The sequence below is a fragment of the Aspergillus oryzae genome, chromosome 8 (genome assembly GCF_000184455.2).
Source record: "Aspergillus oryzae RIB40 DNA, chromosome 8".
NCBI lineage: Eukaryota > Fungi > Ascomycota > Eurotiomycetes > Eurotiales > Aspergillaceae > Aspergillus > Aspergillus oryzae.
This window is the reverse complement of record NC_036442.1, coordinates 1,432,037-1,458,156: the sequence shown is the minus strand read 5'-3', so window position 1 is coordinate 1,458,156 and position 26,120 is coordinate 1,432,037. Positions and strand designations below refer to the sequence as shown.

The following is a 26,120-nucleotide window of genomic DNA, read 5'->3' as shown; positions in this document are numbered from 1 at the left end:
ACCATATATTGTTCAAGCTGCATTTGCAAGCGGGCTACATAACAGGAATTAGAAGTTAATTTGTTACGAAGGAAATATCATAGCACCGTATTTATGTCGTGCTTTAAAAAGCATCATCGACTTAGGTTATCTCAATATATGTAAGCGTCGACCCTACCAATGTAGATATGGTAAGAAGGCGATAATCCAAAGTAAATATAGTAGTCTCGTAGATCTCTCTTCGAGCGCTAACGTGCTGTCACTACTAACAAGTCTAATCCACTAACCTCTCCACATATGGTGCTCGATATAGTTATTTTAAAGATGTTTAAGCTAAGGTTCAATGGCAGGTTATGACTGCTTTTACCTTTATTTTCTAAGGCCTGTCATGTAGCATCAATGCTTCAATTACCAAGAACCAACTAAGCAAGCGGGTTCCGGGTATTGCCATTATACTCATATATACATAACTCATCATCATTAGCATAGCGTCAAACTAAGTACGACCATCCACTAGATATGGAACGAGGCCACATTCTTACTAATAAACTCATACGTATCGGACCGGAAATCATCCTTCAGTAATTTTCCCGAATTCGCAAGGAAGTTCATCAGCTGCTTGTCCTCCTTCCACTGCGGCCACTCAATATAGTCGCCTCTTCTTGAATTTGGATCCTGGTCGTACACGAAACTGAAGTAGTAGGTATGTGTCGACCTGGATGCGTAGTTGGGCAGGATACCGTAGAAGACCTGTAGGAGATCACTGCCGTGGAAGGTCCCCAGGACTGGGGTGAGGTAATCATACGAGGAGAGGTATGACCAGTTGGGAACGTCAGGTTTGATGTCATTTGCCATCTGCAGGACAACACGCCGGGTGAGGGTAAATGTCAAGTCGCCCAGGATTGCGGCGAGTCGCTTGAACTGCGGATACCAGTTATTGAGTATGCCTGTTCGGAATGGAGAACCGTCCTCCGTGATCGTTTGATATGTGCCCACGAGCTCTTGGAGCTGGTCCTGTGAGGCGCCGTAGAAGAAGTACTTGGATAGGTAGTCGACGAGGTCGTCCGTGGTGGTGATGTTGGCCTGGAACAGGGCAAATATCGTACCCTCGTCTTCTTGATCGCCGATGATGAAAGGCACCGAGGCGTACTTGCCTGCCTTGCCGAGGACTTCTGGGCTATCGGTGAGAACCTTTCCATCCGGGCGAGGGAGGTACGATAGGGCCACGGAGTGGTAGCTTAATATCCCAGGGACGGAGTTGGCGGCGTTGAGATAGTCCGTGTAATCGAGCTCTCGCAGGCATTGAAGGGTATTTGAAGCATCAGAGCAACCGGCACTGGCCACGACAGCATCATAGACGGCTTGCCCCTTGACTCCATCGACTGGATCGGCGGGAACTGCCGACCCGGAGTTCATGATTGCGCCGTGGAACAGCGGCTTGCCCTTGTAGGTGTGGTCTCCATCATACAGCATCATCTGGTCAAAGACGGAGATGGATCCCGCCGATTCACCCCAGATGGTTACCTTCTCTGGATCACCACCGAAGGCCTCGATGTTATCGGCGATCCACTCCAGGGCGAGGCGCTGGTCCCGGAGACCCAAATTGGCAGAACCGTCTTCGAGGATCTCCTTTCCGGGCAGGAAACCAAACCCACCAACACGATAATTAATGGCCACGAAGACAATTGGCATGTCCAAATCTATTGAACTAGAGACTAAGGGCGCCCCATCGTACATAGCTGATGATCCAAGCTCGAACCCACCGCCGAAAATCCATACCAGCACGGGTAGCTTACTTTCTGGGGTTGTTCCTGCCGGCCGACGAACGTTGAGAGTCAAACAGTCTTCCCCGGCATTGGTGATCTTTTGGAAGAGCGGAATATTGATGAGTTGACCGAGCACTGAGCTCGGAAACTGGGAGGTATCCGTGGTGAAAAAGAACTGTGGACAGGCTTTAGCGGCCCCAGTAGCCTTGAATGTCCCTAGAGGAGATTCTAGAGCCTGGGGTGGCTTTAGGCGCAAAGAGCCCGTTGGCTGCTGCGCAAAAGGAATGCCATTGAAGCTCTCCACATTACCAGAGCTCCCCACTATTGTGGCTGAGGGGGAGGAGATAGTCACCGTGGGGAGTCCCTCTTGGCCGGAGCTGCCAGTGCGGTGGGAAGAGACAAAAGAAAGAGTAAGGTGGGCTTGAGGATCATGTTGGTGGCCTTGATTAGCATTTATCGAGGCCGGGAAGAACGGTCTTTTTATAGATGTATACCAGTCTAAGATTTTAGTATCATTGAAAAATCACCATCTCTCTCCCAAGGCTCTATCTTCCTTCAGGATTGATAATGAACCCTTGGCATCCCCTCGGCAAACGAATGTACACCATCGTATATAGATCGCAAAATACGACGCTGGAACCCCGCGTAAGTCGCCATTGTTAGCGGTGAGGCAGACGGAGCAGTGCCCATAGTAGCAACTAGTCTGCCCTAGTAAAGAGACCACGAGGCACATGGACAAGGATTCGTCGAGAAGGTGGAAGTTTATTTCTGTCGATTTCAACGAAGCCCAAGTCGATCTCCATGTGAACCGAGGCTGGTGGACGGTGAGCAGTCAGATAGCCAGTCATGGTACCAACTGAAGAAGTCAGCAGATCATCCGTAATACTAAATGACTGGCGAGCGATCATTGTGGGTTGCAGATTGTCAACCTCAAAGAACGCGGGGGAGTGGATGATAGTGCGGGGAAACCAATGAATTAGGGCTGGGCGCGATGCGGCATAATACCTCACCGTTAAGACCCTGACTCAGAGGATCCACCATCTCTTCAGGAACTGCCAAGAGATTGGAACTTTCTCTTCGGAGATGAAACTCAATGAGGCAAGCATATCATGAGCTAGGCATATTTATGGCTCTGCCTAGGTTGTAGCGCAAACCCTACGCCCTCCCAATTGTTCTGATTAGTCAATCGGGCATCCTTACATTGACTGAATAGCCGACTGGGCAAGGAGTTATAGATGCTTGTGATAATTGAGAACTATCCGGAGACTCCGGTAAACATACTTTGGAGTCTGATGCCACTCTGCGTTGCGTATGGATGATCTAACAAAAGATCAGTTGACGGCATTGGCATTTTATCAATAACAGACAGTGTGTATATTAGAGGAACATGGGTGAATGGTACCATGTATATTTGTATCCCCTCTCTTTGCCTTCTCTTTTTGTTGGCAGGATATCTTACCTCCCCACTGTTAAACCCCCAAGGTCTCTTGCGCTTGGCATCTGCTCAGCGTAACCAACTCGAAAGTTAGAACAGGTGGGATAGGTCATCCCCACCGCCAATGTAACCCCTCACTCTTAATGAACCTTGGCTCCTCTGGCTACTGGCCGAGTGTGATATCGGACTGCAGAGCCATTCTCAAACAGCCGCCAATATCTGTGGTCTCTGCATTGCCACAGCCATGCTACAACATCCGGATCGGGCCGTGCTTGACATGTGGCCAACATGTAAATATTGGACTTAATATACTTTGCTAACTTAGTCAGCTTTGCGAATATTCGTTGTTGCTATGACCGATTAATGCCTTACCGACTCGGGTTCATACACATAACAGAAGATATGCTCTAGTACCTAAACATGACGGGGCCAGAGTACCGGTTTTCTTAAATGCATGGTTTTAATTGGAAGTATTCACCGCTACCATATCATAGGGACAGATAGTAGCACTACCAGGAATTATAGAGCGATGATGGCCCGATGTCAGATTCATCGGCAAGGTAGTCCTGCAAACCAGAGATGAAATTGCGTGTCTATCAACATCAGGGCCTTTTAGTTTGAGCATCTACCCCAGAAACGGAATATATACAGGGTCGAGTCAATTTCGAAATCTAGCATTAAGGAATGATCAAGACGCATTCAATATTACTGGTAACCTTTGGGCTTTCCCACTAACCGGGCGAAGTTGTAATGCTTTAGTAGAGGTAGTGGATAGAGAAAGTTAGCAACTTCATTGTTCTCGATGCCTATAGGTTCCCAGTATACTAGTAATGAGCCACACCGTAAGGTTGAGCCGTGTAGGCTCTATCAACGGGCCCAACCGTTTATGTGCCAGCTTTCATCCTCAGTGCACACAGCGCCTACGGGGCCATAGTGTATAAGCTACTGTACATGAGATGGTACATCGATTTCTATATGGGTGATCTGGGACGGTAAAAAGAAGATAGTCTCGAGTTGAATACAGAAAAGAAAAGCATATATGAGTCACTTTAGGAATGGAATTACACCTGGAGCCGCTCCGGTTCTCTTAATTAACACGAGGACTGAATCAAGTATGAGCTATTTATGATTAACCTCTTCCAGGAATGTGAGAGTCTTCCATTTAGTTCCGATTAAACCTAAAGAAATTGCAATTTCCCGTAATCTTTGAGGCGACAGGAAACTCGTCACGCGTGACTCGTGCGCCACCACAGAATAGATTCAACTAGAATTCTGTAGCTGCTCTATTTCTATTACTGTGTATTTTCCTTCCTCTCTTAGGTTGTGGAGGTTGAGATAGAGGTTACTCTTCTAGATACGGGTCCAGGTCCCCGGTAAATAAACGTTTCGAGGGACACAGGTTAGCTAGTAGAATGGGAACATCTCGATAGTATCTCAGCATGCAAGGGAAAGAAGTTGTACAAACCGCGGGGCAATAAGTTGGCACTCTAAGAATGGTGTTTCTCTCTCTTTTGGGGTCGATTTACCGGGCGTCGGAAACACTGTCGAGTGTAAATGCATACATATAACACTAGAATGGTAGAATGTCTAGGTATCCTGACTATTATAGCTTCAGATATTGCCAAGTAAGACCGGAAGGCGTGACTTTATATCGCCTGACGAAGGATAGAAGAGCCTACGCTAAAGCAAAGTTGTTCTCTCAAGTAGCCCTAGGTGGGAATTGCTTTCGATCGCAAATCAATTTGAGAAATGCCACCACCACCAAATGTAGGTCTTCAAAACTGAAAATCGATCTTGATTAAGCCTCGATGGATGTTCAGACTTATATATCGTTGTAGTTTGCGTGGGATGTACAACCAGGTATCTACGTCGTGGATTCTGTAGGGAAAGTAGTAATGTCTTGAGGCGACTGGTAATGTGAGTATGCAAGGAGATTGCGAGACCGGACCACAATTACTATATCATGGTCTACCCATGATCTAGGCCTTCGCCCAGCTCACTATAGATGTTCTTCAGACAGGGGACGGCGAATTCACGGGCGAAATCAATTTGTGGCTGCATCCTCATGTCTTGAAACAAGCAGTGTGATTGGAAGTGGTGGCGTCTTGGCTCCAGCCAGCTGCATGACTATGAGAAAATAGTCAACTAGTCTTGGCTTGCAGAATGACTTCCGGAAATTTAACCTGGTGGCTGCTCTCAGTATTGGCTGACGCTCCGCACCTCTAATTGTGCTTCAGGTCAGTCAAAGATGTTTTGAACCACCAACGAGCCGAACCCTTCCGCCGCTACAATACTCGGGTTATTATAAAACGCATCGTGGTTCATCGTCCCAGCTATAGGATTATTTTCACATCAGCAAACGAAGTCGAAGCAAGATGGTGTCTTTCTCCTCTTGTCTCCGGGCCTTAGCCCTCGGATCCTCAGTTCTCGCGGTCCAACCTGTCCTTAGACAGGCGACTGGTCTAGATACCTGGCTGAGCACAGAAGCAAATTTTTCCCGCCAGGCAATCTTGAATAATATCGGCGCAGATGGCCAGTCGGCGCAGGGCGCAAGTCCAGGGGTGGTGATTGCCAGCCCTAGCAAAAGTGACCCAGATTGTACGTGCTCTGGCCTTTTGCAATCCTTCATTTGACTTACTGGCCGTAGATTTCTATACCTGGACCCGTGACTCGGGTCTCGTCATGAAAACCCTGGTCGATCTGTTCAGAGGCGGAGATGCCGATCTTCTCCCTATCATCGAGGAGTTCATTAGCTCCCAGGCTCGGATCCAAGGCATCTCAAACCCTTCTGGTGCTCTTTCCAGTGGGGGTCTGGGCGAGCCTAAGTTCAATGTCGACGAGACAGCATTTACCGGCGCATGGGGTCGGCCGCAGCGTGACGGACCAGCTTTGCGCGCGACCGCTATGATCTCGTTTGGAGAATGGCTAGTTGTAAGTTCCATCCGTCTTTCAGAATGGGCGTAGCTTACCTTATAGGAAAATGGTCATACAAGCATAGCGACGGACCTGGTATGGCCTGTTGTTAGGAATGATCTATCCTATGTGGCTCAGTATTGGAGCCAATCCGGGTTCGGTGAGCTTCTAGAGAAATGGCCCGCAGCTATCAGTAGCTAACTTCCACAGATCTCTGGGAGGAAGTCCAAGGCACATCATTCTTTACTGTTGCAGTTTCTCATCGCGCTTTGGTAGAAGGTAGCAGCTTCGCAAAGACTGTCGGTTCCTCGTGCCCCTATTGTGACTCGCAAGCGCCCCAAGTCCGATGTTATTTACAATCCTTCTGGACCGGGAGTTACATCCAGGCCAATTTCGGTGGCGGGCGATCGGGCAAAGACATCAACACTGTCCTGGGTAGTATCCACACGTTCGATCCTCAAGCGACGTGTGATGATGCTACCTTCCAGCCCTGTTCGGCGCGAGCCTTGGCCAACCATAAGGTAGTAACGGACTCGTTCCGATCAATCTATGCCATCAACTCCGGTCGTGCTGAGAATCAAGCTGTTGCTGTTGGCCGCTACCCCGAAGACAGCTATTACAACGGGAATCCTTGGTTCCTGACCACCCTGGCCGCCGCAGAGCAGTTGTATGACGCGTTGTACCAGTGGGATAAAATTGGATCATTGGCCATCACGGACGTTTCTTTGCCATTCTTCAAAGCTCTTTACAGTTCTGCCGCGACAGGGACCTACGCATCGTCCACGACGGTGTATAAGGATATTGTCTCAGCCGTCAAGGCCTATGCAGACGGATACGTGCAGATCGTCGTACGTCAAGTTCCCTCTTCACTCTCGTTAATGGTTAGGGTTGCTAATGACCGCAGCAAACCTACGCTGCATCCACCGGCTCCATGGCCGAGCAATATACCAAGACGGACGGGAGTCAGACCTCCGCCCGGGATCTTACCTGGTCGTACGCTGCACTTCTCACGGCCAACAACCGACGAAACGCGGTCGTTCCTGCACCATGGGGCGAGACCGCTGCCACCAGCATTCCGTCAGCTTGCTCTACGACTTCCGCCTCGGGCACCTACAGCAGCGTGGTTATCACATCCTGGCCGACCATTAGCGGATACCCAGGCGCGCCAGACAGCCCCTGCCAGGTGCCGACGACTGTGTCGGTGACCTTCGCGGTGAAAGCTACTACGGTCTACGGTGAGTCTATCAAGATCGTCGGGTCGATCTCTCAGCTCGGGAGCTGGAATCCTAGCAGCGCGACCGCATTGAACGCGGACAGCTACACTACTGACAACCCCTTGTGGACGGGAACAATAAACTTGCCTGCTGGACAGTCGTTCGAGTATAAGTTTATTCGCGTTCAGAACGGGGCGGTTACGTGGGAGAGTGACCCCAACCGGAAATATACCGTTCCTTCGACTTGCGGGGTGAAAAGTGCTGTGCAGAGCGATGTTTGGCGGTGATCATCATGTCCCGATGAAGAGGAGGAATTGGTACGTGGTATTGGTGATGTGGCGCTGTCATATTCAGTATATATGTTCGATTCTGTGAAATCCGAAGGCAGAGAGACCAAGAGAGGGCCCACCTATTCGTGTGTAATAGACAAGATATTGTTAGTGTCCTATGAAATCCCATGATATAAATTTCGAGAAGCAGGACCTACACAGATGTATCCGATTATCCTTGGATCCTACCAGGGCGACCTTTACTCAATGGACGTTTAAGAAAATCTCATAACTTTTTTTTGTACACTATTGAAAGCCAATGCTATAATGGTCGGTGTTCCAGATCCTATTCACTCCCTCCACCTTGCACAGGCCTTGATTCGAAACCATACCAGCGTAGGCAAGACCATGTAAGGCTCCTCCGTTCTTCTTATATCTCTTCTCAGTCTTTGTGTCTTTCTGTCCAACGGCCAATATTGACATACATATCAAGAGATCCTATGTATCAAGAGGTACTTGTGATCATGGGGCGAATCATACAAGAGCATCTCGGAACCCCATTATCTGATGACGGCAATACACCTAGTAGCTAATCATCTCGAACAAAGTGTGGTCCACAGTCTGCCCATCCGAAGAAGCTGAAGTTGAGGCTGAATGGTGACAGGGCAGAATTTCACCACCGAAGCCCTGCGAGTCATACTGTGAGGCATCATCATCTGGGTATACAGTAGTTTTAGTTGCCGAGTGTTGCTCAGGTCCTGATGCGAAGGAAGGTAAAGACAGCCGCGGGTCTATCGGCTGAGAACTAGCGGAGTCGACAATAGGTTCCCCCGAAATTTTTCTAACCCTCCGCGCAAGATATCGCTTGATTGGCTCATCATCGCACTGTGCGTGCTTCAGTATCTCACTGTGGAGGTCCAGAATCTCATAACGCAGTTGTTCAATTTGCATCCGAAGCTCGTTGTTCCGCCAGGCATGCGCATCGGCAAGGGACTCGATCTCTTCTACTACGAGCTTTTTTCGCTGACGGCACCGTTTGGCAGCTTGGCGGTTACGCTGCAGGATCTTGTCTCGTCTTGCCTTCCAATCTTTGTTTATCCTGCCGTGCTTCGTGAATGTGTTTGAAGCCTCCTTTGCATCTGGCTTTGAGACGGCCGTGTTTTGTGCACTTCCCTTGAGCTCGCCATTGATCGGCTGGGTGGTTTTCTGGATAGGTAAAGTAGCTTCCGTTAGAGACATGGCATTCAGGACAGGCTGTGAGCGTGCAAGGTTTGACTGGCCGGTATTGCACATGGCATAGGGGGTCGCGTCGCCATATTTGGGCCATGCCTCATACGGATCGATGTTTTCCCAGCTCAGCTGTTGCCGCTCATTTGTGGGGTGTTTGAAGCATGATGATAGCTGAGGGAAAGTAGGAGCTAGGTCCCATAGAAACTGTGGCTGTACCACGGTGATTGAAGCCATATTGTTCAGTGTAGAGAACGAACGCCACTAGTGTTATTTGGAGGAGATTGCTCAAGTTCATGAGCATGATATATGCATCACAGAGGCGGTGAAGATGTACATGTGGAAGGGGCGTATATGTGTGATTGGCAGCTGCATCTCATCCATATCAGCCGAAATAAAGCAAATTTATGCCTTTCGTATTAGAAGGCAGAGACATTCAACCCGACCCATGTCGCACCACCTTTACTTATTCTGATGTCATCTTTCGAGCGAATAGGAGATTGCCAGTGGTTGATTTGAACGCAATCATGTTCAGGGAAGCCATGACTCCCTCATTTTAGATTTCATACCCGTGATATTGGCTTCTGAGGTACCTGTTCGATGAGGTTATTCGTGACAAGCTGACAAGAATTGATTCGGCGGGGTGCAGAAGCGCTTACCAGCTATTGATACCTGATTGGCGGCTTTCCCCATCCCAAGAAAATCTGTCATGTATACCATGGGAACCATGGTCCATACAGAAATGCTGCTTATATCGCTGGATCAACGCTGGGATCACCTTGTTGTGGGCCGGAACACAAAATCTAACGCAGTGACCTATTGCCTTTTATAGGGCTGGGCATGGGACTCCCGCAGGAACCTAGCGGGTTGGTTCTTTGGGTCGAAGCCAAACGGTCAACGATTGGATTCGTTGACTCTGCGTCTTTCTTTTCTCTCTCTTTAAAACTGCCGGTCAGAGAAGAGTTCAATAACGACCCTTGGGTGGTGCTTCTTCAACCGTCCAGCGTGCCAGCAAAGTTACATTACCGACAACAGGAGGAAGGCAAGTTCGGTGAGATTCCCCAGTCATCAAGGTAACGTCGCCTGGAAGACTCTGGAAAGTGCCTATTGTTATTGTAGACCAGACCTCGCGGTGCTCCGAGGTGACTTCGTTGTGATGTAAGTGGTTATGGGCGGGTTGCCGTCCCACGGTAAGCGTCTTATGTCAGGTCCCCAAGCCAATTCTAAACTATGATTCCCATGGATTGGGAGCTTGGGCGTCAGATGCAAACGCGGGGCTAGAGGCCCTAGCTCCCCTTCCAGTTCCGTTGCAAGCTTTAGGATAGACCTTAGGCACCATTCTCAGGGTCAACGTTAGATCCATGCCCTGTCTCAGGCAGGTGAGGCATTTCTTCCTCAACAGCCGTGGCGCCCTAGGATCCACGAGTGTAACCGTTTCATCCAGAGGATAAATCAAAAGTTATCTCAGTCGGCCGTCATATGCCAGGAGGTCAGGGAGCTTTGACCTTTGCTCTTGATATGTAGAAGCTCTGTTGTAGGGAGAGGTTACGATTGACATACAAGGTTTCACTTGAAACAGAACTTGTTTGTGTTCATTTCTAGATCTTTGAGGACAAATATTCACGTAGAAGAAAGGAAATGACATTTCGGCATCCGTAAGACATGACTATGAACGTGAAGAATCACAACATCTAACTCGAATAGATATCTATATATACATTTACTGCAATTTCTTCTCACCCAAAAACTCCATGTCCTCATCGATTCGGCCTTTCTTTGCAAACTTGATGTCATCGAGATAATTATCTCTTGGCAGCCATGGTCCTCTGTCGGCTGCCTTGGGTAGGTCCCGCTCTGCCTTGGTCACGTAGGTAGAATTGAGGTTCAACAACCGGCGCGGTTGCATCTCTTTGGCCGTGGCGGGGCTTAACCGTGGCACGGCTGCCTTGACGCCTCGTTTCTCCAACTCTTGGAGAAATCGGCAAAGAAATTGCGCGGTTGCGTCGGCGCCCAAAGTCCAGGAGGCGTTGGTATAGCCGATGACAAAGGCGGCATTGGGAACGTCTTGCAACATGATTCCGTGCCAGATATACTTCTCGGAAACATATTGAGGAATTCCGTCAACAGTGACCGAGGCTCCGCCCGCGATCTGCAGTTTCAATCCGGTGGCTGTAATGATTATATCCGCGTCCAGCTTCTCTCCAGAGTTGAGGACGACCCCGGATGCCGTGACCTCGCGGATTGTGTCGGTCTTCACCTCTGCGCGACCGGTATGCAAACTCTTAAAGAAGTCACCATCAGGGCATATGCAAAGACGTTGATCCCATGGGTTGTATCGTGGGTGGAAGTGCGGGTCGTGTGGAACGTGGGAGGGCAACTGGCGGGAGACGGACAGGCGGAGGATGAACCGGGCAAGGGTCGGGAAGGTTTGACAGAACAGGAAGAAAAAGCGCGAGCTAAGCAGCCAGTTCAGACGCTGTATTTTGCGATCGAGAGCCGCTGGGAGAATATAGCTCAACCACGAACGGTGCCGGTTCGGGAGGGAAAGAATATAGGTAGGACTCCGCTGGAGCATGGTAACATGCTTGGCCTTCTGGGCCAGGTTGGGAAGCAGAGTTACAGCGGTGGCACCACTACCAATGATAACAACTTTCTTGTCGCTATAGTCCAGGTCCTCGGGCCAGAACTGTGGGTGGATGATCTGCCCCTGAAATTGATCCAGCCCAGGGATCTCGGCTTGCAGAGGCGTGTGGTAGTCGTAATAGCCGGTGCCAAATACGATAAACCGGGCCGAGAATGACTTGGACTGTCCCTCATGTTCAACACTTAGTGACCAGGTGTTCTCTGCCGAAGACCAGTCGGCACCTAAAAGGCGATGTTCGAAGCGGATGTGCTTCTTGATGCCGTGGGTCTCAGCGGCGTTGTCTATGTATTTGACGATGGAGGGTCCATCGGCGATGGGGTTCCCATGGTCCCATGGGTGCCATGAAAATCCGAAAGTAAAGAGATCCGAGTCCGAACGAATTCCAGGATATTTGAAGAGATCCCAGGTGCCACCCAGGTTGTTACGGGCTTCGAGGATCGTATAGCGAAGCTTAGGGCTCTGAGACTGCAAGCGGTAGGCGGTGTTGATGCCGGAGATGCCGGCACCAATGATAATAACATCATAGGATTGCTCCATAGCGACAAGGTGCTTTAAGGTGGCAGGGATATCCATACGAGCTCTGTGGTCCGATTTATATGCTCTGGATATGCGGTAGGAGACATCTGCCAAATGGCTCACATGCCTCGGTTGTCCATTTCCGAAACGAGAAATCGTCGCGAGCTCCAGAAATGAGGAGAGGCGATGGCGGAGATTATATTTTCAAAGCTTTCGGCAGTGACAGTGACTTTAGGGGGATCGTCCGAACCGACAGTCTGGGGAAAAGGCCGAGGATCTGATTTCTAGCCTAATTTCTGCTGTGCCGAAGATCGTCTGTGGGGTCTATCCTTACCCAATCCAGTAATCGTTGCGATCCCTCACATGAAGACATGAAGTGAAACTCTACTACCCCTTCCGATGAAGTATTCTCGCAATAAATATAGAGAGGGCTTGTGCTACAAGGTACATGGATCATACGACGGTATGACAGGCTCCCACCAGCAGTAATCCAGTCACCATGCTCAACACTGCAATCCCCCTTTCCCTCGCGGAGAAACTTGACTTTATTCCCGCCCTGGTGTCACTTTGTGCCACTGTCGTGTGGGCAATGTTCACGGGATTATGGCGTTCATCATCCTATCCCAAGAGCTGGCTCCTACATGTCGGATATGCCGCGTTCCGGAAAGCAACCAGTCGACTCTCCGTTGCACAAATGCAGTATGTAGCTTCCCTTTTATAAATATGTCTATCGGGCGTGACGATCACTGACCGCACAGATATGTGATGCCGCCGACTAATAAGATTTATGATCAGTATGTGCGCAAGTCCAGAAAAGTAGCAGACACTGTAGACTTGGGCCATGGTGCATTGGGCCACTGGATTGGAGACCGCAATGCTGATAATGTCCTGATTTGGTATCACGGTATGTTGTACTACGGGACAAGCATCATACTTTCCCTGTTATGCATGCTAACAGCCACAGGCGGTGGATTTGCCCTCCCAGCGAACTTGGGCTATTTCAGTTTCTTCACTCGCCTAATCGCGGACAGTGGCCGTGCCAATAAATCCTTGGCGGTTTTCAGTCTCACATACACACTGGCCCCCCATGCAACATATCCCACACAGATTCGCCAGGCCGTGGAAGCGTTGCGGTATGTGGTTGAGCAGACCAAATTTTCACCAGGCCACATTCTCTTGGGTGGTGATTCGGCAGGAGGGAACCTGGTCGGCGGCGTCTTGTCCCACTTGGCTCATCCCCACCCTGCTATTGCCCCGGTGAACCTCTCCGAGCACCTCCGCGGCGCGGTCATGATCGCTCCGTGGACATCAATGGAGACGGACTTTTCGGGACAAGAGATCGATTCTCGAGGGGATTTGATCACGCCTGCAGTAGCAGGACCATGGGCCAGCGCCTACCTGGGTACCGCCAAGCGTGATTACTACACCGACTTATCTACTGCGCCAGCAGACTGGTACTCCACGTTTCCGGTGCAGAAGATTTTAGTTTGTGCCGGAGGAAGCGAGATTCTTTTCCCAATCATCCAGGATTTCGTGAAGAAACTAAAGGTAAGCTTTTTTTTAGCCTGCGATAACAGCGGGACGTCTTTATCTAACCTGAGCAGGAGGGCTTCCCGGGTGTGGAGTTGTGTGTTGGCCAGCGGGAGGGCCATGTCGCCCCGATCTACAATTTGTATATCGGGGACCAGACTGAGACGGAGCAGGGGAAGAGAGTCAAGAGCTGGTTGAGAGAGACTCTGTAGATACGACTTGAATGTTTATGATTTCTGTTATATACGCTGTCAACTTCATGAACGAACATCCTTATGAATCAGCCTACGGAGTAATATAGTTGGTTTCTAATTGTATAACACGCGCACTTTTATAGTACAAGATATCTTAGCTATGAAATTTCATTTGACTGGCTAAAATGCCACCCGTGGCTTAGACATATATATGATCCCGAGGGATACTCGGTCTACAGTTATAGTTTTGGGAGTACTACACTGAAAGCTACTGCAAATTCCAATGCTTTTTACAGATGGTGGTATTGGTATGTCTAAGTTACTCGAATATACATAGCATGAACACATTAAATTAATTCAACACCCGGGTTCATTTACAGGCCCTTAGCCTCCTGTACATCCCGCAAAACCCTCAGATCTTTTGACCCCTTTCCGCGAGCAGCCTCCTGCAACCAGGAAGGGAATGCTCTGATCAGGCTAATCACACTAAAGTGGCTTGGTATAATAACCTGTCCGCTGCTCTGGGTGAGGATCTGTTTTACAACAGCAGCAGATATCATTTCCGTCGTGAGGATGGGCCCTCTGAACTGGTGACCCACGTCGGTCAAGATCTTAATCATTGGGGTCTTGACCCAGTGAGGGTGGATGACACTGCAACTATTAGCACCTCTCCCGGCACCCCGAATGTATTCAGAATACATAAACAAAAAGAGGAAGAAAAGCAAAGAAAGAAAAAGAGAAAATACAGAAGAGAACATACCTAGTCCGAACTTTGGGAGCCTTATACCAGAGCCGTAATTCCTGGCCCAATCCCTCGTGGAATGCCAACGCACTCGCCTTGGTGCAACAGTAATCGACTATTTCACCTAGCGCCACAAAACTAGCCATACTAGCAATTGTAATGACATGTCCATGGTTTTGCTTGATCATGCTGGGCAGGAATTCGCGCACCATCAGGAAATGCGACACTGTGTTGACCTCGAAGGTTTGTCGAATCTTGGCCTCCGGTTCATCGAGGATGCAACCGTCATGTCCGACGCCCGCATTGTTGACTAGCACGGTGGGATCGCCGTGCGTTGCTCGGATCTTCTCCACTACATTGCGAATGTTCTCTGACGAGGTGATATCCGCTTTGTAGAAAGCGACGTTGGATGCTACAGCTTGTTAGCTTGAATACTCTCGATTGCCCCTTCGAGCAGTCAGGGACATACGCAGTTGGAAGGATGGCTCTTGGATATCTAGTATCACTACTCGAACCCCAGCCTTTGCGAGATCTTCCATTATTTGCTTGCCAATGCCACTGCATCCGCCGGTGACCAAGACCAGCTCGCGCTCATTTTGCCAGGGTTTGGCGCGTTGCCAGTTATTCGCTGCCCAATAGCCCAGCGAGCGGTTGGCCTTACTTATAATGCCTAGAGCCAGAAACGCTGTCAAAGCTTTCGGTACCAAAGGGTGAAGCAGTACATCTTGTGCCTGAGGGGGGAGGTGCTCGAGGGCCGTCTGGCCCCAGTGGCGAAGAAGTTGGAGAGATTGATCGAGAGACATGGTTACAGAACTAGTAAACCGGAATATTGACAAGAACAGCGCTTGGAAGTACTCGGGATCATTATAACTTATATGTACATGTTTATATATACGTACTATACTGAATATAAGCATAACAACAGCCAAGGACCAATGACCGAGGTACTCACAAGGGCCTTCGGTGCGACGATTTTTGCCCCATCCGGCAAGGGTTGCGAACGCCGATCTGTACCAAGTGGAGAAACACAAAATCACCGAAGAATAAATCCCTGACTCCTGAGTCGCGAGCAAAACGGCACCGAACCATGTTCGCGAAGATTACCTTACCTGACATTATCCTGCACATCATTGTTGGGGTTGGGGTTCACAACTTCACATGGATGGTGAGCAGCGGCCTTTCGAGCTCCCCGCGTAGCGCATCATCTTATGTCTTATGCATCCTGCATGACCCTGGAACCATGAGTGGAGCAGCTCTTTTTCTAGAATCAAGCCGATCGTCTATGTCCTTATAGCGTAGAGGTGCAGTTGACAATCGAGCTAGTCATCGTTATGGTAAAACCCCAAAATATCACAGGGTCATGACGCACGTAGCGGAGTCGCAAAAGTAGGGCTATGGGCCCTGCATTCATAACTTTCAGACATGACTTGAAGCCTCAACATGAATGTGTCGCTTTGTCTTATCCACTAGGCATCCACTTCGGCCCATGGCTTGTAGTCAATAGTAGAAGCTAGATATTAGGCACTGGCGTTATCATGTGCCCCTCCAACCGAGGTCAATATGTCGATCCGCGGGGCCTTTCAATTTAGAAGCGTTAGCTTTACATCATTAAGTGGACACCATAATATAATTCTCTCCCCTTACCCCAGATTGTTGGGCTCCTGAGCCTGCTGTGTTTTCACTGTCGGCTAAGGGATTTGCACTCCATCATGGACTTGATGCTCGCCCTCATTACTCTTTCTCTCGTCGAAGGTTTCCTGCTGCAGCGCACAGTCTTCGTGGATCTCACCTTCCGTACTGTTACGCTGAGCTCCGTGGGAGTCAATCTTGTGCTTTTAACCATCTGGAACACCTTGATCTATCCTTATTTTGTCACTCCATTGCGCCATCTTCCAACAATCTCGGTAGCTCACACCGCTTATCACCATGTCTGGAGACAAGTAGCTAACGGAGATAGGGCAATCTCAACAATGCCCGTATTGTTTTCGATGATCCCCGTGGCCGTCTGCCGTTGGAGTGGATGAAGACTGTTCCCAATGAAGGCCTAATCCACTTTCGCGATATCGTCAATCGTAGCTACCTATTGGCTACCAATCACCAGGCCTTGCTCGACATTATGAGCACCAACACCTACGATTTTGAAAAGCCCTGGCGGGCGCGCGACTTCCTCGCCCGTATTATAGGGTTCGGACTAATTCTGTCAGAGGGCAGTGCGCACAAAAAGCAGCGCCGCGCTTTGACCCCATCCTTCAATGTGAAGAACATCAGAGCACTATATTCATTGATGTGGGAGAAGACTGGGCTCTTGATGGATGAGCTGGAGAAACAGATAAAACAGAATCCGATGGATGGTACTAATGCGCAGAGCGGGGAGGGAAAGATTGAGATGAGTGTCTGGGCAAGGTATCCTTACGCTCAGCTATCGTGATGAGTATACCTCACTGACACATACTAGTCGGCTTACACTGGATATCATCGGGCCAGCCGCCATGGGTCGCGACTTTCGCTCCCTGCACAACCCTGAGAATAAAGTGGCTGACAGTTTCCTGGCTATCTTAGAACCGACCAAGGAGAAAATGGCCTTCTTGGCCGTCAATTTTGCTTTGCCACAATGGTTTGCACGTCGCATCCCCTGGCGCTTGAACAAAGTAATCAATGATGAGACCGGGTTTCTGCGCGATCTGTGTAGAGACATCGTTCATGAGAAGCGGGCTTCCATCACAGCTACAAAGGCGACGGCCAAGGAGCTTGAGGCCGACATTCTTGGTACCATGATGTTGGGCGGCGACTTCACAGACGACGAGTTGATCGACCAAATGCTAACCTTCTTAGCTGCTGGGGTATGTCTGCCCCTATCTTGAGCACAATGCCACGTGAAACTAACATGGTTTGCAGCACGAAACCACCGCGAGTGCCTTCACCTGGGCCTGCTATCTTCTCACCCTTTATCCTGATGTCCAGGAGCGCCTTCGTACCGAGATCCGTGAGCGCATCCCATCCGGCAACCATCCTATCACCTGGAGCGACCTCGAGACTCTTCCGCTCCTCAACGGGGTGTGTCAGGAAGTCCTTCGTCTGTATCCTACTGTCCCCATGACTATACGTGAAGCTGTTCGGGACAGCGTGGTAGCTGGGAAACACATTCCCAAGGGGACCCGGATCCTTCTGTGCCCATACGCCATTAACCGCAGCCCAGAGTTCTGGGGCAATGACGGGGAAGAGTTTAGGCCCGAGCGGTGGATCGACACTGACAAGAATGGTCAGCTTGTTACTAATAATACCGGCGGAGCGTCGACAAATTTCGCACAGATTACTTTTCTCCACGGACAGCGCTCATGTATCGGAAAGGATTTCGCCCGGGCTGAATTGCGTTGTGCAGTCGCTGGTGTCGTTGGCCGTTTCCGGTTCGAGATGCAGAACCCTAAGCAGAAAATTCATATCGCAGGTGCTGTGACGACTAAGCCGGTGGAGGGGATGCATCTGAGGATGAGTAGGGTGGATGACTGGTGATAATGCCTTTCTTGCAATGTGTTAATGATATGTAACGATATACGGTTTGTTTTCAGGGCTATATAGGGCAGTTGAGCTGCATCTTAATGTTATTTATATCTAAGCTTTTATTCCCATTCTGTGGGAGTGGTTATGATTATGAGAATGTCCATGGCCTAAGTGCTCACTGATCCGATGCTTTCCTTTTTCTTGCTCAGGCTCATCCTCTTCCTCCAAGGAAGGCCATTCCTCCCATCCATCTTCCCAAGTCTGCATCATCTTTTCCTGCTTCTCTTCTTTAGATAATCTGTTCTTCTTCATAATGCCCTCCCATACTTTCATCTCCCGATCGTTCAACAAGCATTCGTTTAGCAAGTCCGTAATAGCACCCGTTTCAATCCCTTCCCCAATGAAGACGATTTCTTGTCGTCGATCTCCCCATGGCCCTTGAAAGTCATCCTCAATGGACTTTCTTACATCTGCATCTTCCGGCCATGCCTCGTCTGGTACCTCCGCGAACCAAGGTCCACCACACCCAATGGTGAGCATGCCACCGGCTTGGCTCCATTCGCCAAATTGGTAAGGGCGAGTGGCAAGCCAGAAGAAGCCCTTAGAGCGCAAAATGGGACGGAGGACAGGATGAGAGCGTCTGTTTGAAAGAATTTCCTGAGGATCTAGCTGGGAAAAGTCCTCCATTTCGACATCGTCGTCCTCCTCGTTCTCTTCCTCGTCCTCAGCTTCATTTCCGTTATCTTCTTCCTCATTTTCATCATCGCCTTGTGTTTCGACATTTTGGAGGACAATGAATTTGTCATGTATCAAACTGAAAAGTCGCCGCGGGTGGAATGGGCGTCGAGCTTTGTACACGAAATTGTTGATGCCGTACCTGCTTAGTTGTTAGGCTTGATGAATTGGAAGGAAAAGGGTTAACGAGCGTCATACTCAATGGTTTCAGGAACAGGAGCCAGCCTTTCCCCATTGCCAGTTTCCCTCTTGGTCATTTCGTGCAAACTCCTCAACCACCCGGCACCTGATGCCGCTTTGAGAAAGTTGAATCTTCCCGTGTCCAATATCTCATTGACATTGACCTTTGAATAACTTGTTTCGAGTACCTTGGCGTCTGGGTTAAGGAGCTTTAAAATCGACCTGATCCTCTCGCGAGTTTTCTCGTCAACAGTCTCGACCTTGTTGATGATAATTACGTCCGCGAATTCGATCTGATCCACCATCAGATCAGAAATGGTTCTTTCGTCTTCAGGAATAACCTCTCCGCCATAGCGATCAGAGAGAAACTCCGCTGTGTCGAAATTGGAAAGAAGGTTAAAGGCGTCGATGACGGTAACGGTTGTGTCAAGTTTGGCTAGTTTATGCAGGCCTCCTAATTCGACACTGTCGATAGGTTAGTCCACTCATCGATGACTTTAGACACAGAGGATGTGGGATATAGATACATCTGGTTGAGGATTTTCTTCCCCTCTTCGTCAGCAACGTCTGCCTCAAGCATCGCAGCGCTGAACTCCGCCGTGAAGGTCTCTGCGACCTGCATTGGCTCGCTAATCCCTGTGCTCTCAATCACGACATACTGCACGTCGTCCTGCTTCGTAAGTCGGGCTAGTTCTTCCAACAAGTCCCCGCGTAATGTGCAGCAGATACATCCATTTTGTAGTTGAATGAGGTTTTCCTTTGTCTGGGACACGTGGTGGTTTTTGATGAGGGTTGCGTCTATGTTTAGACTGTACTATGGGTCAGAATGGGCTAATGTGTCCTTCTTGGTGAAGGGGTATTCATTGTGATACTGTGGCAAGCACGTACCTGCTCATGTCATTAACAACGACAGCAATCTTAAATCCATGGTCTGACTGTAGAATATGTTCCAGGAGCGTTGTCTTTCCACTACCCTGTTTACACCATCATTAGCCTCCTCCTGGGACTCGTAAAGGGGTTATAGATGCTTGTCGTACCAGAAACCCCGAGAGAAGTGTGACTGGAAGTTGTCGACAGCCTTTGGCTCCATTGATGTTGTTGGGCACAGGAAAGGCGAGAGTTTCTGGGCCCGAGTTGATCGTCATACTGGCAGGTTATTAAGTAGTCTCGTGGCATAGGGCTAAAGTCACAAAGGAGCTAAGATTTAAAAGAAGAAGAAGAAAAAGAAGAAGGCTCTCAATCACCAGATCCTATGTACAAATATTTATATACTGGTATAGATACTCACCCCCAAGGTTCACAGCTATACATAGAGATATAATTTATCATCGTGCTTGTGATTGGTCTATGAGACAAGGTCTCCATTCCGACTCCAAAGGTACTCCATCCGTGCCCTAAAAAAGACGTCTTGCAAGGTACCTGTATTCGCGACTAGCACAAGGTCCTCACCCTTAACCGACCAATTGCAAGGATTAATAAATGACTGATGACAAAAACGCGTTACTATCATTGTCATTGGCTCCGGCAGTTTTCTATACATGGTATGTATCGCGTGAACATTGGAAGAGTTTTTATCGCTACGTACCTTGTGGGAACGACCACTCACCAAGTAGGCCCAACGGAAACTGAGTCGTGTCAAAGCCGACATGAAAATGGGGAAGAGAAAGTGGAAAGACATAGTTCGGTAAGGGGAGAAATCAGAAAGCCAAGGGGAAATGGAAAGATATTTGATATTACTTGGTCTGAAATTCATATCTTTCGCATGACTAGTCTGCACTTCAGTCGGCTGAAGCCTGACATTCTACCCCAATGTCTCCTTGAACCCCTTCACAGATAATCTCTGGTGGACTCCCAGCAGGACTAGTCAGATTAATGTTCTTCAATTGAATATCCGAGCACACCGCATTTGGCGAACACACAAGATCGGCCACCACCTTTCCATTCTTGCCGGACGATGTTCCAGAGATATTCTCGAAGAGAATGTTGGTCACATTCACCTGGGAGGGGTACTGGGCACATTCCGCTGCCTCAATATCAAAATAGCATTGATCCAGGACCACCGGGGCGTCAGTATTCTCAATACGGATGTTTTTGTACGTGATGTTGTTGATTCGCCCATAGCCCACGTCCTGGCCAGCCCACGCTTTAAGACGCGCACCATTCTGCCGTTATTAGCAATGACATCGCACCGGGTATCATCTTCAAGCAGACTTACCTGCCCATTCAACAAGGTTACATTCTCAATGTAGGCGTGCTCGATGATGTCCATTACCCCTGGATACTGCCCAATACTGCCCATGCTAACCCCATGGGTGTTGTTGCACAACAAGTTCTGCACGAAGATGTTGGTGGTGTTTGGCTTGGGCGAGAAGCAATCATCTCCGACGTCAACCCGCGTATTTGTGACCGTCAACCCGTCAACATTAAGTGAGTCAAAGCCGTCGCTATTTTTAGGTAAGGCCTAGTTTGCCGATTAGTAAACAGGAGGGTTGGGTCCAGACGAGACAGAGAGAGAGGCCCACTGATTTATTTGTAGAAAATGCATGGATGTAAACGTCATCAAATGAGACGTCCTTTGACTGGATGAAAAAATTGGTCCAGCAAGGTGAGTTCAACTGCGTGATGCCTTCAACAGAAATCCGGGTTGCGTTTTCAGTCAGGAAGAGGATTGGACGATAGTACTCATTGTCGGGATCCTAACACCATTAGCAAGGTCCCTTAATACCTATGATATTCAGGGATTTTACCAAAATTTCCTGCCCTGCAAACTCGTTGTACCATCTCTGGCCGTTTCCGTTCAACAAGCCAGTTCCAAAGATCTTGATATCTTTCCCGCCCCAGCGCCAAAACGTAATAGATTTCTGGAAATCATAATAGAAATTGTTCTCTTGCCAGTAGGAGACGTCATCCGTAAACTGTTACATCAGCGGGCTTGTTACAAAACATGGTTTCAGGCACCAAAGAATATATACCTTCAATTCTCCATCTAGTTGCACCTCAATGTCGTCTAAGAATGTCAGGTCAAGCTTTCTACCAATCACATACTTCTCCCCTTTCTTGAGAAGAAGTCGTCCCCCGTGGTTAGCATGCTTGATACCCCAAAGGAAGTCCCTCGATACATCATCCGTATCATTCCGGGAAGGTCGAATAGTTATTGTGCGACGGTCATGGTACTTGTCATGATGGCCACCAACACGCAGTAAGGCCCTTGTGTCGCTCTCTGGGATGATCTGTGCTCCAGGGATAAGCCGGTCAACCGCGATGCTGCTGACTGCGCTCGCAAAGAGAGTTGCAAGGAAGAACTTCATGCTGCTGGTAGTTGATATGATCCGTACAGCTCGACGGTTGTGCACCTTTGACGTCCGACGACAGGCCCCTTTTATACGACTCAATATGTCAATCGCTTCTATCACCCAAACCTCCAAGCAAATCAAATCCCAAGGAACCCAACGAGCAGTTTCTCCGCCTATAAGATAGCTCCGTTTCTGACTTCCTCTGTTTCCAAGATATCAGGATCCACCTCCGGAATTACCGTGCCATCAAATGCTTCCCCACATCGCGGGGGATATGATCACAATGCGATGTCGAAATATCTGGGGTCTGGGGTATAGTTTGTTATGGAGCTCTAGGCTAGCCAGAATTTCGCCGGGTGGGAGGAATTTTATACTTCCACCAATCGGATATTCTTCATATCGCACTTGTTGCAAAATGAAGGCCCAACGTGATAATCACCTAGACATTATACAACTGTGGGAAATTGAGCGTTGTCCCCCAATACCGCTAATTTGTTGATTTGCGGCATGCTACAATTTTTCCTGGAGGGGATGGCTTTATTAATTCGGTTACTACCAAGTAAAACGTCGTTAGTGAATGGAGACTAAACAACCAAGAGCAAGGAGAAAGCGTCAAACCAACTAAATATCACACCAGTACGAATATAAATATGAATGACTATATCAAAATAAAATCGAAGGTGCCCAGCTATCTATCTCAGACGCCTTAGCGGGACGATTCAGGTACCATTCATTCTAAATCCTAACTAGGCAAATAATTACTCCAGCCGACAAATATCGGAAGTTGCTATTGGAGTCATACCAGTGGCCCATAATCCACAGAAGATCATTTCCTTCAACAAACAACAGCCCCACAATCCGAAAGGATCTAATTTCATGGACTCAATGGAAACTTTGGAAAGTTCAAAACGCTCGTATCGACCTCCACTTACCCGCAACTGATCAACACATCTGCATTGTGATTCCTTGTAATCTTGGTCCTTGGTGGCATTAAGGGAAAGATCCAAGTTGAAGAGGAAGATTTCTGAAACTTGAGTACGATCACAGTTTCTTCGAGGCAAACCAAAAAGCGGTGAAGCAGCAAATATTGCCTGACCACCAAAAGACCGAACGAACAAAGCTCAGTTTGAGAGACTCAATGTACTTGTAGCAGAACCCGAACGCCAGCCGTGATACCGCATACCATAGTCCAATGCGGTTAATAATATCATTGGACACACCCGCGTGAAGAGCGACAAGGACTAGGCAGATCAGTATGCATCGCGGTCAAATCACCATGTTGGGCAAGGACCATACTTGCAGCTACAAATAATGGGTAATGCTCCGCTGAATTGGCCATGATGGCTTCCTGCCGCTTGAGTCGATTCAAGGTTTGCCGTGTGATCTTGCCTGATTGTACGGCTGCCTCTCCAAATTTGGCAAGGTCTTCGCGAGGGGCCTGGTTGTGATCGATACCGAGCTTCAACTTCTCCCGCCGCGTGCTAAATACGCCAAATGATATGAGCCAGTTGGCCAGCAGATAAGCCACGGCATGGTTGGAGGCCTGTCCCCCGGGAGGAGCCTGAAGACCAAGAGTAGTCAAGATGGCCCTGTTAGTGTTAACTTTGCAGCGACCGACATATATTCATGCAGATCATTCCACACTCACGACATGCTGAGCATATATAAATTGTCGTCTATCAGAGTTTGGGTTCGGAGGGGTACCTAGTATGATCTAGGGGAGGTAGGAAGAATGGCCCTTACAACAATAACAACAACAATGCCAAAAGATCGGCGGGCCAGTGCCATCGATGACTCATCAGGCGCCCAGCGCACGTGCGTCAACTATCAACTATTAAGTAAACCATTCATCTGCGTTCAGGAGAACATTCAAAATCCTGTTATAAAGTCTATATTCCATAGTTCCGGAAATCCGTAGTCTGCCGAGTCGAATAGATTACCAAAGTCCAGCGGCTGGTCGCTGACTGTTAGTCCGACAAAGTAGATAGAGTCTAGGGTGAGGATATCCTTACGGAAACAGAGGCTGACTCGTAGGGAACCAACGCAGGATCAAACGGTACCTCGGGAGCCGCAGAGTTCAGGTTAGCTGCTAAGGTATCCGGCTATACCTAAATTAGTAGAACCCAACGCATGAAACATAAAATACTTACCACAACGGGACCATCTTCTCTTCGAATATCGGCCCAGGCTTTCCCTCGAATCAGCCGTTCACAGTCCTTGATGGATTTTGCAGCTACCTGTTCGACCTTCCTTAGGGCATCCTCTCCGTTCAGACGCGCCTTGACAGATGCGAGAGCCATTGCAAGGAAAATAAATGCCTTGCACCCTTTCCCCCGTGGCGAAATTCGGCTGCCAAAGGTGTCCAGCGTATGCTCTACGGCCCGGACTAAGACATCCTGCTGGGACCGTACCAGGTCATTTAGCGAACTTAGTGAGCTAAGCTGGCCAGGGGGCTGTTTCGATGAGGAAAACTCGCTAGCTTGGAGGGAAACCTCCACACAGACGGTGATCGCGGCGTGGAAAAATTCGTCTCGGAACATCCCGCCACTAAGCTGTCCTAGATGTGGACATGCTTGTGCCTCTGGGAGGCTAACAGCGGGAGCATCCAGCTGAGAAAGCATTTCCAGAGATGACTCGAGACAGATCTTTCGTGAATAGGAAAATTTGGGCGACAATTGCACACTGAGAGAGAATGGACGGTGAAGAACAAGTAAAAACCTGACCATGATGAACATCAAGAACGACCTCGTGAACTGCTGACTCTCAGGGGAAATTGATGTGGATGCGTTATCGGGGAACAAGGCCAAGGCATTATCCCGGTACTGAACCAGTTGTTCGCTCAGGCGCAATGCCTCGTCATAAGACAAAGCGAACTTCAAACTATTGACTAACTTCGCTACTCGAACACGCAACGACAATGACCGCGCCAGCAGAACCTGGAAACTACTGCGTGTTATCATCGCTGCGTCCTTCGGGATAACGTCCTCTGTCAGATCTTCCGTCAGGTCTTCATCGTCATAATTTGACGGTGGGTCACAGTCATATTCGTCTAAGTCGATTGAAGGAGGCATCCCTCCGTCCAAGGCTGACTGCAGATCCAGCTCCAAGATGGTAGCCCACAGGCGGCGACGCATTTCAGCCCAAAACCTAGTCATCTTTGGAAAGCGCGCGGGGTTCCGGTGCAACCCTATCATCATGGCAGAGCGGATCAAAGAGCCCGAAGAGATCCAGACAACATCCCCATCTGTAGCGTCAGCCTGGCGTGCGAGAATCAAGATACACTGGATCTGCAACATGTTGAAGTCAATCGTTGAGCTAACGTTAATGGATGAGATCCAAGACTGAACTGCCATAATCCACCCTCCCGCCGCACTATGCAAAGTATCGTTCTCATTGAGTCTCGTCGTTGGGCTAAAAAAGCAGCTGCTGGCAGCCATCACCGCCAAAAGTTTGGCAATAAAGGCCATATCAGCGGTTTCGGTACCAGCCCAGTATGTCTCATATTGCTTGAGAAATGTTGGAACGTGCAAGATTCGATATGTCGTTTCAAATGTAGACAGATACAAGCTAACTAGCTCATCGGCGACTCTCCGATGCGGGAGCATCTCTTCCAGCGTGAAAGCTTTCTCACGGTATGCCTTCTGATGATCTTGCTTCTCCCGAGATAGCATCTCGCCCCTGAACTTTTTCAATTTGAGATATTCCGGGCTTTTCGACTTCTTCTGCATGCGTCGGTCTTGAAAGTAGGAGGCCACGTCTTTGAACTGTAGCTGTTTAGCACGGGAACGTTGCACGACTCGTTGCCACTTACAAATGAAAAAGATAGTGCTGAATGACAACGTCCGCAGTATCTGGTTTTCCCATTTTCCCCCCTAAAACATGCTCGTCCTGGTAGATACTTGACGTCCTCACTGAGAAGTAAAGAATCCGATGTTATCCGGGGCCCGTAGTCTGACACAGATTCACATGCCGAACTGTCCGGCGT

The 26,120-nt window shown here is 49.0% G+C and overlaps 11 protein-coding genes across 11 annotated transcripts; 3 read left to right on the top strand and 8 right to left on the bottom strand.

Moving 5' to 3' along the window:
* Positions 1–492: 492 nt before the first annotated feature.
* AO090010000745 (putative extracellular lipase) lies at positions 493–2,786 on the bottom strand (the record flags this gene model as incomplete). Its single annotated transcript, XM_023233505.1, has 2 exons — positions 493–2,165; positions 2,756–2,786. 2 exons carry the CDS (start codon positions 2,784–2,786, stop codon positions 493–495), a joined length of 1,704 nt encoding a protein of 567 aa, XP_023094317.1.
* A 2,769-nt stretch (positions 2,787–5,555) lies between these two features.
* On the top strand, positions 5,556–7,594 carry AO090010000746 (putative glucan 1,4-alpha-glucosidase; the record flags this gene model as incomplete). The annotated part of the gene is made up of 5 exons (XM_001827644.3): positions 5,556–5,778; positions 5,828–6,111; positions 6,157–6,253; positions 6,304–6,941; positions 6,998–7,594. The coding sequence occupies 5 exons, from the start codon at positions 5,556–5,558 to the stop codon at positions 7,592–7,594; spliced, it is 1,839 nt and encodes a 612-aa protein (XP_001827696.1).
* A 564-nt stretch (positions 7,595–8,158) lies between these two features.
* Positions 8,159–9,040, bottom strand: AO090010000747 (bZIP transcription factor; the record flags this gene model as incomplete). Its single annotated transcript, XM_023233504.1, has 1 exon — positions 8,159–9,040. The coding sequence occupies one exon, from the start codon at positions 9,038–9,040 to the stop codon at positions 8,159–8,161; it is 882 nt and encodes a 293-aa protein (XP_023094318.1).
* A 1,483-nt stretch (positions 9,041–10,523) lies between these two features.
* On the bottom strand, positions 10,524–12,020 carry AO090010000748 (flavin-containing monooxygenase; the record flags this gene model as incomplete). The annotated part of the gene is made up of 1 exon (XM_001827646.3): positions 10,524–12,020. One exon carries the CDS (start codon positions 12,018–12,020, stop codon positions 10,524–10,526), a length of 1,497 nt encoding a protein of 498 aa, XP_001827698.3.
* Positions 12,021–12,869: 849 nt separating this feature from the next.
* AO090010000749 (lipase/thioesterase family protein) lies at positions 12,870–13,691 on the top strand (the record flags this gene model as incomplete). Its single annotated transcript, XM_023233503.1, has 1 exon — positions 12,870–13,691. The coding sequence occupies one exon, from the start codon at positions 12,870–12,872 to the stop codon at positions 13,689–13,691; it is 822 nt and encodes a 273-aa protein (XP_023094319.1).
* Positions 13,692–14,061: 370 nt separating this feature from the next.
* AO090010000750 (uncharacterized protein) lies at positions 14,062–15,232 on the bottom strand (the record flags this gene model as incomplete). Its single annotated transcript, XM_001827648.1, has 3 exons — positions 14,062–14,338; positions 14,448–14,841; positions 14,899–15,232. The coding sequence occupies 3 exons, from the start codon at positions 15,230–15,232 to the stop codon at positions 14,062–14,064; spliced, it is 1,005 nt and encodes a 334-aa protein (XP_001827700.1).
* Positions 15,233–16,138: 906 nt separating this feature from the next.
* AO090010000751 (cytochrome P450) lies at positions 16,139–17,939 on the top strand (the record flags this gene model as incomplete). The annotated part of the gene is made up of 4 exons (XM_001827649.1): positions 16,139–16,333; positions 16,387–16,832; positions 16,885–17,269; positions 17,325–17,939. 4 exons carry the CDS (start codon positions 16,139–16,141, stop codon positions 17,937–17,939), a joined length of 1,641 nt encoding a protein of 546 aa, XP_001827701.1.
* Positions 17,940–18,046: 107 nt separating this feature from the next.
* AO090010000752 (CobW domain protein) lies at positions 18,047–20,520 on the bottom strand (the record flags this gene model as incomplete). Its single annotated transcript, XM_023233502.1, has 8 exons — positions 18,047–18,057; positions 18,107–18,804; positions 18,861–19,307; positions 19,370–19,651; positions 19,731–19,777; positions 19,880–19,988; positions 20,131–20,236; positions 20,292–20,520. The coding sequence occupies 8 exons, from the start codon at positions 20,518–20,520 to the stop codon at positions 18,047–18,049; spliced, it is 1,929 nt and encodes a 642-aa protein (XP_023094320.1).
* A 100-nt stretch (positions 20,521–20,620) lies between these two features.
* On the bottom strand, positions 20,621–22,150 carry pgxB (putative extracellular exo-polygalacturonase; the record flags this gene model as incomplete). The annotated part of the gene is made up of 4 exons (XM_023233501.1): positions 20,621–21,004; positions 21,058–21,303; positions 21,365–21,538; positions 21,815–22,150. 4 exons carry the CDS (start codon positions 22,148–22,150, stop codon positions 20,621–20,623), a joined length of 1,140 nt encoding a protein of 379 aa, XP_023094321.1.
* A 1,026-nt stretch (positions 22,151–23,176) lies between these two features.
* Positions 23,177–23,797, bottom strand: AO090010000754 (MAPEG family protein; the record flags this gene model as incomplete). Its single annotated transcript, XM_001827652.3, has 3 exons — positions 23,177–23,376; positions 23,432–23,724; positions 23,784–23,797. The coding sequence occupies 3 exons, from the start codon at positions 23,795–23,797 to the stop codon at positions 23,177–23,179; spliced, it is 507 nt and encodes a 168-aa protein (XP_001827704.3).
* A 207-nt stretch (positions 23,798–24,004) lies between these two features.
* AO090010000755 (putative C6 transcription factor) lies at positions 24,005–25,863 on the bottom strand (the record flags this gene model as incomplete). Its single annotated transcript, XM_023233500.1, has 3 exons — positions 24,005–24,142; positions 24,196–24,237; positions 24,286–25,863. The coding sequence occupies 3 exons, from the start codon at positions 25,861–25,863 to the stop codon at positions 24,005–24,007; spliced, it is 1,758 nt and encodes a 585-aa protein (XP_023094322.1).
* Between the last annotated feature and the right edge of the window lie 257 nt (positions 25,864–26,120).